The 12,704-nt window shown below is 46.5% G+C and overlaps 1 protein-coding gene across 4 annotated transcripts in view; it reads right to left on the bottom strand.

Annotated features, from left to right (window-relative positions):
• Positions 1–12,704, bottom strand: part of LOC135911452 (ubiquitin carboxyl-terminal hydrolase 25-like) — an 87,694-nt gene that overhangs the window by 30,769 nt on the left and 44,221 nt on the right. For 3 of the 4 annotated variants that reach the window (XM_065443757.2, XM_065443754.2, XM_065443755.2), the window contains 4 exons: positions 10,135–10,266; positions 6,517–6,689; positions 4,652–4,722; positions 3,954–4,182 (listed from right to left, as the gene is read on the bottom strand). In XM_065443757.2, coding sequence (XP_065299829.1) covers positions 3,954–4,182; positions 4,652–4,722; positions 6,517–6,689; positions 10,135–10,266 — 605 coding nt within the window. The remainder of the gene's footprint in view (positions 1–3,953; positions 4,183–4,651; positions 4,723–6,516; positions 6,690–10,134; positions 10,267–12,704) is intronic. The other variant, XM_065443756.2, reaches the window with a different exon arrangement.

The following is a 12,704-nucleotide window of genomic DNA, read 5'->3' as shown; positions in this document are numbered from 1 at the left end:
TGCCATTTGTAGATGAACATCAGCCTTTTATTGCAGCTTCAAGCAATCCCTCACAGGAACCAGCTTTAGATCTTCACAGCGGGTACGAAAGTGTTATGTGATTAAGGCGGGTACTCTCGGGCAATGATTTTTGGAAAGTTTCACTTTCGCGAAGCTTGGCTTGGCACTGTGCGAAGGTGGCGAGTTTGGAAAAGCGGCAGAATCGCTGTCGGCCACATATGAGGATGTCATCCCTGGCGAGTCTTTGTAAAACTGAAGCTATATCCGAAAGCATACGCAAGAATGCCAGCTGTAGCGCACTGCAAACGTCTGCATGGACGGTGGACTGCCAATGGGAGCAGGGAAGGGGGGGTCAAGCTTACACCCCCCCCCTCCCCCGGTTGAACACCTTTCAGAGGTGGCAAATGATGCTGAACTGACAATGAAAAGGCAGCTTGTTCTTCAACGTCGGTGCAATCATTTATTTTGCAACCAGGTTTGCAACCAGGTTTATTTTCTTTTCAGTGAACAAAATTGGCAACAAACATTGTGACGTGTTTCATGTTTTAATTATCTTGTGCAGATTGCTGCCACAATTCTGGGAGCAGGACCCAGAACTGAAAACTGAGTCAAGGCTAACTGGCCTCCAAAAAACATGCAATTGGAGGAGGAGGAGGAATAAACTTTTATTGTAGAACCAGCACTTTATGATGGCCGGGCCTACGCCTCCCACGAAGGGACGTCGAGGGCTTGCCTCGCCGCCGCCTCGCGGGCGTGCTGGGTCGCCCAGGTTTGGTCGTCGAGGGTGGAGCTCCGCAGAGCCTCATGCAACCTCGACGAGAGAGTCGTGGTGTTAGTCTGTGCGTACTGTGCTGGGCACTCCCATAGCATATGCGAAAGCGTAGCCGGGTGAATTCCACAGCACCGGCAGTTGGGGGTAGTGTAGACGTCCGGAAATATAAGGTGGAGGCGGGCGGGTGAAGGGTACGTGTTTGTTTGTAGTAGACGCAGGGTGGTAGCCTGCGCCCGGCTGAACTTTGGGTGAGGCGGGGGGAAGATTCGGCGACTCAGGTAAAAAAAATTTTTTTTTATGGGTTTGCAAATATCAAAATGTTTTAATAGGAATATTTAAGCTTCAAATATTGAACCGAATATTAAGTAATGATATGCACATTGTTTAATTCAATTCAATTTTATTTTCCCATCTAAATATACAGATGGAGGAGTTGCAGAAAAAAGATACACCTGGTGTTGTGCCTGGTGATCCCTCAGAGCAAAGGATGCTTCACCGGCAAACATGCAGCTGTCACGGGTGCTGATCCCGCCTCGTTCACTCAAGGCGTCACTCGAGTGAACGTTCAATCAGTGTCATCCGAGTCTTACAGACAAGCAGTCATGTTCCAGATCTTCGGCTTTTCTAACACCCAGAAATGACAGCTATCATGACAGATCGACCGTCACGAAGAAGCCACTAATTAATGACACAGTCATTGTCAAGGACTCCCGGGGAAAGGACTTTTGTTTATAAACCTTTTTCTCATCTCTTAATGACTGCTTGGACCATTTCATTCCCAGCACCTAGTAAGGCACCATCCATGGAACCTATGCGGCTGCATGGACCTCCACCTTCTCAACAAAATGCATTTATTAGCAAGTTGGGTTAATTTGATGTATTGGAACATGGTAAACGCTGTCAATGTTACAAAACTAGACTAGTAAGCCATTATACTAAAACATTTGAGCATTTGGCTCATGTTAACTTGGAAAATAGAGTAATTCCCACTAGCTGTCCTCACCAACCGCTCTCTGCCTTAATATACCGCATTAAATGCTGGCAAACTCAGAGGCAATTGACCCTGCGCCAGTTGTCACTCAGTGCGCTTTCTTTCAAGAAATTAACTCAAAATTAAGGGTGGCGCTGACAAAGAAAAGGAGAGAGAGAGAGAAGAAAAAGGCCCCCTCTTGTCAGCAAACCCGTGCCTCTAGTTACTGACAGGCTGGCTTTCCCGCACTATTTGTACGTTTACGGGCTAAGTGTGCTTTACAGGCGAAATTTTGTAAGCAGCACGAAATTATTACAAAATTCAGTACAATATCGCAACAATATTCGTAGTTTAGATAGAACCAAATGCTAAGAAACATGTTTATTCCTGCACAGTCAGCAACATATTCGATTTGATTTGAATATTCGTATCCAACGGAATAATCGAACATTTTTGAATATCTATTTTGTGAATCAAATTCTAATATTGATTTTTTTCCCTTTTTGTTTTTCCTCTTTTTTTTTACAGGCTTGGGTTTTGTGAATCCCTAAAAATGGCTTCGCGGACCTCCATTTGAGAACCGCTGACGTTAAACATAATTGCACTACTTCTCCAGCTTCAGAGGGCACAAAGCACTTGATTCAACAGACATTCTACTGGTTAAAAAAAATGCACTGATGATTACGATACTCCTTAATGCGAAATTTGAGCGCCGTTCTATACGCATTCTCATTTCGTGATGTATTGGCTGGCGCAGACAATCTGTCTTGTGCGCCACGTTGCAAACAGAGTGAGCTGTGGCACGACTGCCTTGCTAATCAAGCGATCTCAAGAAACAGAGCATGGGTGACACGTGGGCGCTATTCACAGCAGCTGCCGCCGACAGGCCTCCCTGACGATGCGCGCTACTCTGGCGCCATCTCGTAGCCATCATCACCGCAGTCATTAGACATGAACTGAAGCATAACTGTGAGTCGGCCTAGTTGCAACAGATTCATTATTTAAAAACATTTTGTGCACAAACAAGCAGGGACAAAGAAGAGGAGCAACACAGGGACGAGCGCTTTCTAACAGAGTTGTTAGAAAGCGCTGGTCTCTATTGTTAGAAAGCACTCATCCTTGTGTTGCTCCTCTTCTTTGTCCCTGTTCGTGCACAAAACGTTTTTAAATAATGAGTCATTGGACAGCTTTAGTTTAGTATTTGCAACCAAACATAAATGCATTACGTACGCTATGATAGCGTATGTTATTTGGCGAGTTCAACGTTAGAATGTTTACGTACGCTAAGAAATAGCGTTGTTGAAAATGGTGGCACGCATGGCACTCGCTTCAGCGTGAATTCTCGTGATAGCTGCACTCTGACTCGCATTGATTGCCAGTAACTATTGAAATGAGCTTTCACTTTCTTTAACATTAGTTATGAGTGCATAGCGTGTCCAATTTCTGAGAATGTTCACCAATTCCAGTGCCCGTATGCCTAACGAAATGTGTCGGCGTAGCAACAACAGGATGGTTGCTAATGGATTGTCTTGGCTTGAATACGTTCGGCACGAGGCACCAGACAGCACCCTGTTTTATAATGTCTTCCTTACGTTTGCGTTTCTGTACGGTAAACTAAAAGGCTTGAAAGTACGTGCACCATAACATCCCACAAAGGTACTTACGTTTAACGTACGTAAGGTGACAAACGCTATTCTCAAACTGTCTACTGTGTTGCACAGCACTACGCTTTTCTTCTCACGCTTTCGCCACAACTTCCTCCTCCCCTTTCCTCCTCGCTGCACTCTGTCTTCGCTCTTTGTCCGCTGCACTCGGTTACGCAAGGAACGCCAATGCTCAATGCAGGAATGGATCCCTATGAGCTGCGCTCTAAAAATATTTCTAGACCTTCACATAGGACTGCGTTATTATCAGTGCTGGCATGGCAATTAGGTGTTCTGTTTAATAAGCGAGACCATACTGCACATCTTGATTCCTAGGTACCCAAGTTACTGATAGCTTGCAACATTCTTGTTATGCTGTGCTAGTAGACTCCCAAGCAAGCGCAGCACTGTGTTTTCTTGCCCAAAACTTAGAAGTGCTAAATTTTACGATAAGCTTTCTGATGTTCAATTTTCTTAATCAGACTCGAAACCTAGTATGTAGTATTTGCACACCCATAATGCAAAGGTTTATTCAACAAAGCCAGCAGAGCAAGGACACGAGGCTCACCATCGAAGAGATCACGATTGTTGCGGTCCACGTACAGCAGGCAGTAAGCCGATGTGCAGTGATGGCCCCCGACCGAATCCCGCAGCAGCTCGGCCCACGTCACCTCGGCGACTGCGACGTCATTGAACTTGAGCCAGGCTGCACGGCGCGGGCAGTACACGAAGGCCCAGTAGTGGCCCGACGCGGCCTGACCCTCGTGCACTAGGACTGCGTGCAGTCGGTAGGGCATCTGGAAATACGAGCAGAAAAACATTCAGTGTTGCCAACTCCTTTCTCAACAAGTCTCTAGACTGAGACCAAAAAGTTCCTAAATCTAATGCTGCCCTGCAGCAAAATTCCTACTTGGGAAGTCCTGCTACAGCTGTCCTGCAACAGAAACGAGGACTGCAGGGAAACAGTGCCCGCATTGTGTCCGTTTTTCTCACAGCGAGATGCTAAAACGTTTTCTAGTGGTACAACTCTTATAGGTGTCAATATCTTGGTATTCAAGCAGAAAGGAATATCTGACAATTTAAATAGTTAGTTCCTGTTCGATAAGTATTCAAAATATTTAATATTCACACAGACAGAATAACAGTCACGCAATCTCCATTCAGTAGAAATCAACCGTTCCAGAAACTGTAAGAACATTTTTCGCAGACTTGACTGCCTTGGTACTGTCCTCTAGTGCTCCTTTATAAAGCTCCAGTCAAGCTCACCTGTAGTAATGATGGCTCCATGTAGATGTCCCGAATGGTGGCGTCAATGCGACTCATGCTATCCTGCAGCTCTACAAGAGAAGCACGGGAGAAGTCGGTGATGCATGGTGAAGAAATCACGAAACCATGTTTGGCTTACGCTTGGCACGTCGCAGGCACCAAGATCAATAGTGTTCTTTATGTTAACCTCCAAAATCAAATTTGAGCTGCGTGCCACGGTGACGTTCAGTAGGCAAGCCGTTGTGGGCACACCCTGGTTTGCCATAGCCTTCGCAGTGAAAGGCATTGAAGGAGCGGAAGCACTGCGAAGGGTGTATTTGATTGCCAATAACTCTGCTTCAGCTGAACGCACTGAAGTACTTTTTGCAGCAAGGTATTTCTGAAATACCCTAATTTAATTTCGAATGCACTTCTCCACTTCAATAAAAAAGTGGTTCAGGGCCCCCTTTGAGGGACACAAAATGCAATGATTGACACTTTCCATACGAAAGACAAGCTGTGAGAGTGAAGCCCACCTTTGTGCAGTGAAATGCACCCTCATTACAGTGTAACGGAAATATTTTTTTCCCATGAACTTTGCTTTTGTGATGCAAACTTATCGCTTGGTCTTGCTTTATGTGATCAACAAAATTGTTTGCACCATAATAATAATAAAAAAGGCCTTCCTTGCAAGTTCTTAAAATATTTTTACAATCTTTAAAGCCCAAAGGAAAACACTGTCTACCCATATTGAAAGATTGGACTTCTTTAATAACTAATTAATCATTCGTAGTGAGAACAGCTTCTTTAAGCAAGAAAATGACGAAAATGAGAAATCACAGGGGTGCCACCTGATGGTGACTAAGGCACCTCTCGTTTGACGTCAGCACTGGCCAATGCAGAGAGCGGCATAGAGGAAGACCACGTAGGGATTACTTAGACTCATCCGTTTTGGCCCGGGCGGTTCAAATTGAAGCGACAACAGGACGTTCGGCGGCAATTTCCAATGTGACAAGGTGATATAGTACTGGCACAGAGAAAACAATGATAGAGTTCTAGACGAATAATTTATCGACGTAACTTGACTGAATATTTTCCTTTAGTGTGGTGGGCTAAAGGACAATTGCAAAGAAATTTTCGAACGTATAAGGAGCCCTGGTTCCGATACCACAGATATAGAGAAAGAAGCCTCCCTGCGACTACAGTCAAACCCACTTATCGTGGTACCGGTTTTAACAATGCATTGGATATAACAATAAGCAGCAGATGCACCTTCAAATATCGTGCGTGTTCAACTATGAAACAAAACACTTCCTGCAATGCTCCCATGCTGTGTTATCCGTTACAACAATGAAATCTAGCTACTGGGTGTGCGTGCCAAAACAAAAAATAATGCAACACCCTCGATAAAAAACGCTGCACCTGCTTGCATGCCGCACATCTTTGCCACGCCCACCAGTGTGCTGCGCACGGCACGGCTCCGTTGCATTACCCTGTGCATCGCCGGCCTCGCACACCTCTCTCCCGTCATTTTTCCATCCCTTGGACGTCGACACAGTCAAACTGTACATTGCGCTGGAAGCTTGTACAGTGCTGGATGTCCCCACAGGCAAAATAAACCTGCCTTCGTTAACTCGGACAATGCAGCGTTTCTTGTGGTGCAGCGCTTGATATACTTAAGAGACTGAGCGAGTGCACACCGTGATGTGCTAGATTACATGAGGTGACAGTTGGCACAGCCCTGCGACTCGCTAAGCCTGAGCCCACAGCAGTTAGTACTTCTGCGAGTCATAACTAGACGTCCTGTGCCCTTAATTTTCCATTTGCACTAAAGAAATAGGATCAAAGTGCAAGCACAGCAGCACTGTGACTAAAAGTGGGCTCACCCTTGACGTCGTGCTCGACCTCGGATTGCCACCGTCGCAGGCAGTTCTGCAGCAGCCGGAGTTCGGGCTCTGCCACGTGGCGTGGGCAGGGCCCCTCGTTCACGGTTCGGGGGCTCCCTCCTCTCGAGTGGCCCTCGTCGGGCGGCGAGGTGCCGGGGGAACCCACAGCCAGGCTGCAGGAGGGATGACACGAGACATTGCCTACCAAACCTAGGATTGCGCTGCCTGCCTAATTGTCCACCAAACTGGCAAAGTAAGTACCAAGCTGGAATTCTGCTGCTACCAAATTGCCTACCAAACTGTCATTGTGCTGCCTACCAAAATGTCTATGGCACCAAGCTGCATATTCAATTACTACCAAACTGAAACTGAGCTGCCTGCTAAATTGACTACCAAATTGGAAATGCGAGGCCTGTCAAAGTTGTGCTGCCAGAAAAACTGCCTAGAATTGCACTGCCTACAGGACTACCTGCAAAACTGGGATTCGTGTGCATGCATGCAAACTTGTGACCTTACTTCATAGAAGTCCCGTAGACACAACAGAGATAGTAGAGGGCGATGGGTGAGTGCAGCGTGCATTTTTTAAGATTTGCTCTGTGCACACACACACGCACAAACACACACACACTTTATTAACGATAACTTACCTTCAGACAGAGCAAACAAGCAGCAACAAATTTGTAGCAGCAGAAAGAGTCTGACAACATTGTTTTCAGACCAGTGACATTGCTGTTACTGTTTTAGCCTGCTTCAGAAACTTGTCTGAATAAACTTTCTCAAAACAAGCACACCTCCACAATTTCTTTTTTGCATTTATTTTTCGGAACCTTATGTTGCCCCATCTTTTAAGTTTTAAAACATCGCTATGAACAGAACTTATTTTTCCTATAACTTGATCCTACATTAAATAAATTGTAGAATGAGCCCAAGTTTGCGAAACTTTCAAGAGACATTTACGAGAGTTGGCAGGTATGCAAGTGCCTACAAACTGGCGACCAAAGTGAATTTGCATTGCCTACGAATCACTACCAACCAAACTGCCTATCGGACTAGAAATACATGCATGCGCCTTGCAATATGCTTGCACATGCATGCACAAACTTATAGTTGCGGGTGCCCAAAACATGTGACATTTTATCACCCACTGCTTCTGACAAACACAGCCTTGTACTAGGTGCCATACTAAGGTAACACAGTCAAACCCATAAGTGTACCAGACAGTTAGACACAACATATAACTCGATATTCAAATTTATTTTTGTTCATCAGATAAAATTTGACTGCAACAACCGCATGTAATGTTTTCTCTCTCTCCTTATCAAGGAATTCACATTTTCAAAAGACACACTGACAACTGTTGTGTGAATGTTCAGATGCCACCTTGCATATCTACTGACCCCCAAAAACCCATGCTCGCCAAGTCAGCCGATGTAGTTGCATGCGAATTCGGGAAGGGTTTTCGGCCCACTCTGCCCAGTGTGTGGGAGCGGAAGGGGGGGGGGGGGGGGCCACAGGGTTCATGCGCTCAGACATGGGAGAAGGAAAAGTTTTGTTTTTTGTTTATTCTTCCATCATGAAGACATTATAGTATCCGTCTGTAACAGGAATTCGACTTTCAAAGTCATTTTGCTGCAGACAGACTTGTTTTATCAGATGTGGATGTTTTTATTCAAGGTAGCCGTACCTTCTGCGATGTATACTAGCTGTATCTTCACAATGTTCAGAAATAGCTCTATATGAGGAATAATTATGATTAACTAGGTTGAATACTACTGGGTTTGACCGTAACTTGGTTTATGGCCAGGTAAGCCAACATAGACATCAAAATGAAAGACGAGTGGCAATGCCACATTAAGGTTCCCGCACCATCTCGTCATGATGTCATTGGTTTTGACAGCACTTTGTCTAACTTAGCTTAGTGTTTATCGGCGAAGGAGGACTACACGACACTGTAAAGAAACCAAAAATATCAAATCAAATTATGGGGTTTTCAACGTCCGAACGCAAAGCACTGCCTACAAGGGAATCGAACCCACAACCTCGAGCTCAACAGCAGAATGCCAGAGCCACTACGGCAGATTCCTGTCAGCTGCTCTCTAGGCAGCAATGTCACTTGTCCTGTTCGACACTTTCACGCATCAAAGCGCACATACTTAGTAGCACACATTGACTGGAGCACGACTTAACGCCACATGCACGCACTGCGTGCACTTTTGTACATGTCCAGAAAACACAGAGTCGGGAGCACTGATGAAGATAATGTTCTAAATGCCTGGAACAGATTGTCACACCTCACTGGACTAGTGTACTAAGATTTACTACTACGTGCCAAGCATGTTGGTGAAAAAGAGTTGTAAGATGAACATTCATACAACACTGCTGCGTTGTCATGCAATAAGGCTCTCTTCGTTTGTCGTTTTTGACAATGATTACGGCAACTTCTGATGTGATAAGCAGAGCAGCAAGTCACAAGTGCACTTCATGTGAAATACTTGACATGGTCCCTGCACCTCAAGTACTTCCCTTTAAGAAGCTGAGGTGTGGTAGTCCATATCTAAGGGTGCAACAAAACTTGCTAAAAAAGAATTAAGGATTCCAAGCTTCTTCTGTTGCTACATGTCTTTATTGACGCTACAGATGAAAGACACTTGTTAAAACAAATTTCCAATGCAGAAAATTATTTGGCGTCAGAAGGGGGCATGTCGAATGTAGGGCAAAGACGGCGAAGCTGTTGTGTGTGCCGAGTGCCGAAACACACCTACAGGCACCACAGTCGGTGGCAACCTGACAATGTAATGGCAAATACACCTCTGTACAACTTGTGAGTCGCGCAGATGTGCTAGCCAATCCTGTTGTCTCGTTCGACATCATGGCAGACTAATCGGTTCCGTGGAAGCCCGCAGAATGGAGGAAGTTTCATGAGAGGGAATAATTGGCATCGACCTACACTGTAGCACGAAGATACAAAGGTAATACATGCACGGATATCTCAGAAAGTTCATCGTGAAACTCTCCAGGGCCAATGCCTCAGAGAGGCATTGGTCCCGGGTTCAATCCCCAAACCAGGACGAAGCATGACTGTAGCACGAAACTACAAAGGAAACAACTACGGGAAAGCTCAGAAAGAAAGCTTTGAAGTTGACTTTTCCGGGACCAGCGCTCTCCAAAAAAAGGCATTGTTCCCGAATTTGATCAGACCACGCATCTACAAAGGAAACCTATACGGTTTCATCAGTTCTCAGAAAAATAAAAAAAAGCTTTGAAATAACTTCCAGGACCAATGCCCTGAAAAGGTGTTCATCCAAGGTTAAATTCCCAGATCAGGACGAACATTTCCAGGACAAACTTTTCTTTAACTTCGAAGCTTTCTATTTCAGAAACACACATGGGTGTTGCTTGTAGCTTTGTGCTCTAGTCCAGGTGGATGCCAATTATACCAACTATACCCCATCATGACATCACGGCAGGGGTGAATTTCTTTCCAACACGGGCATCTCTCGGGAAGTCTGCTTTGAGGCATGGAGTCAGGGAGGGCAGGTGCAGTGCAGTTTTTCAGGGTGGAGCTTGCACTCAATTCTCGGGTGGCTGTCTACGCTTACACGAGTGGCAGGTAAATACCTTGACGATGGTGAGCCCATCTCGACCTCTTCGCTTTTCTGCTGAGCCGCTTTGCTCTCGACAAACTCGAGCGTGTATTGCAGCACATCTTGCAGGGGCACCCGTTTGGGCCCAGAGCCATACTGGATGTACCTGAAAGAAGCGGCACGTGGTAGAGAGACAAAACATCCCCCCACATTCCTTGTCCCAGTGGACACAAGCACAACTTGTGCTTTGGGTGAAAATACCGACCTTCACTGAAACGAACGAGATCCGAATCAGAGGCACACACTGCTAAAAGCCTACTTGTGAACATGCCTGTAGCAGGACAGTACAGTGGAACTCCAATTACGTGACCTTCTCGGGACCTCGCAAACACAATGTGTAACTCGGGCAATGTACAATTGAACAACAAAAAGTATGTCTATAATAAACAGTCTCACACAACAGAATTCCTACAAGATTCAATTTAAACTAAAGCTAATACTCTGCAGGATTTGGGAATCAAACCTGCCCCCCCAAAAAAGTAAATCTGTAAAGAATACTGCAGTGCAGGTGCCAGTCATGCTTTATTAAGGGGATTAATTGCATACCGTGCAAAGCGATCATTGCCTGCCAGCCTGCTAAAGTGTTCTTTCACCAACACACTTTAAAGAAATTATAGCGATGTTGCACTTCACGAATCGGGTAATGCGCAAGCGTATAGGCGCTGTTTCGATTCTAAAAAACGGTGCCGTCTTGCCTGACACTCCCGTTTCGGTGCTTGCCGACAGGGGTCGGTCGACTTGCGCTCGACGTGCCGCCACCTGTGTTGCTGCTCCGGCCTTCTCGCTCGGCGTTCTACCTCTCAGATTCCAGGCGACTCCGTACATCCACAGCACACACAGAGTCCATAGCAACTGCCAAAGAAGGTGAACCCAGTGCGTCTCCGCCTACCCTGCTCCTCCACAACGCTCCGCATCCTACCTTGGCTGCGAGTTCCTCTCCACCTCCAGGCGCCCTCTTTCTCAGGCGCTCGCTGCCCTCTCCTAGCTTAGCCGCATCAGGTTTAATCTTGCTGATTTTACAGACGAGGCACGTATGCTTGCGCATAAAAGAAAAGATTGGTCAGTTCCTTATGGACCTTCTTCAAGCCACCCAGCAATAGCTTTCTTTCGAGCGCAGCAATGACCGGACGAAGGTCACCTACACCGTCGCCAGCGCAGACGTATCTGAATGCTGTCGATGTGCCACTGCTCTTCACCAAACGTAGGCACACACAGAATCTGTGCCTTCTCCCTCCTTGTCCAAGGTGGTCGGGGTGTCGACATGAGACAATACCTCCTCAATGGCATTACCCAATGACAGCTGGCCACAGATGGCAACGTTTTCATTGGTGTTAATGAACCCTGCGAAGGTTACTGGAACATTTAACCCTTCAAAGACTGCCTCGCCGTCGGCTGCGAAGGTGCAATCAGTCAAGGTTGCGGCTTCATAGTCAATTCGTAGTCTAGGTTGTGGCTTCGTAGTGGAGCAGGCACAGTCTCACCTTAAGCCACAGTGCTTCAATGAATTCGCGATGGTGGTCTGGGAGACCACACTCCAAGGATGGTGATATAGTGCATAGTGTCCAGTAGAGAAATGTTTCTCTCAGAATAACTGTGCTCCACAGCCACCAGTCGTCACAGGACTGAAAGCTTCCTATAGCGCTGCTTCACGCACTGCATAGTCACATCATCCAGTGGCTGCATCCGGCTCATGCAGTTTGGCAGCAAGAAAACTATTTTCACATTTCAAAGACTAGATTTGTCTGGTGGATGTCACAGCAAAGTGTACAGAAAAAAAAAGCGGCGCAACCTGTCACACGACGACTGCCGATGGTAATGCGTTAGCACTGAGTCAGCATAGCAACACAGCGTCAAAATGAGTTATGTACGTACTGTAGCGGGACTCCTCTTTTGCACTTCCCTAAAGGCGCCTGGTGCTGATCAGGTGCTGATGCCACAAAGCCTGCACGGGGCCTCCGAAATGCATGGCGCGCCGGTGTGTGCGAATGCTGAAAAACGCTACATGCGGCAACTGGGCTCCTCCCTTGCGCTTCTTCTTGGACATGCTGCACCATCTAGTGGCACTGCCAAGAAACCTGTGCATGGCCTCAGAGACAAGGAGCATGGTGTGCCTGCCAATACTGAAAGTTGTTCTCTGGCTTGCAGTACACTCTGTGGCACATACTCGGTGACCCACATTGGAGAGTGGCTCATTAAAGAGTGGCACATACCTAGCGCATTTGCGGCGCAGCCAGCTAATACATCAGGTTATCATCTTCCAGCAACCCTTGTGACGCATGTTCGATTTCACTCAGCATCTAAGATATTTGAGGGATTTTTTTCGTCACTGTGGAGCAGTGTGGAGCAGCACATTCCCAGTGGCACACACCTCGTCACCCAAGTAGGCGCCAAATACATTCGCTGAGGAGCGGCACTCACCACTGGCACACAACAAAAACTGGCATCAGAGAGAGAGCTAAAACTTTATTATGTCCTTGATGGGGTCCAGGGGTGGCAGGGGTTGGGAGACCAACCCCCAGTCCATCCCTTTCTCAGACGGCGGCC

The sequence above is a fragment of the Dermacentor albipictus genome, chromosome 4 (genome assembly GCF_038994185.2).
Source record: "Dermacentor albipictus isolate Rhodes 1998 colony chromosome 4, USDA_Dalb.pri_finalv2, whole genome shotgun sequence".
In the NCBI taxonomy this organism is placed as follows: domain Eukaryota; kingdom Metazoa; phylum Arthropoda; class Arachnida; order Ixodida; family Ixodidae; genus Dermacentor; species Dermacentor albipictus.
The sequence above is the reverse complement of the archived record's forward strand: the minus strand, read 5'-3'. Positions and strand labels throughout refer to the sequence as shown.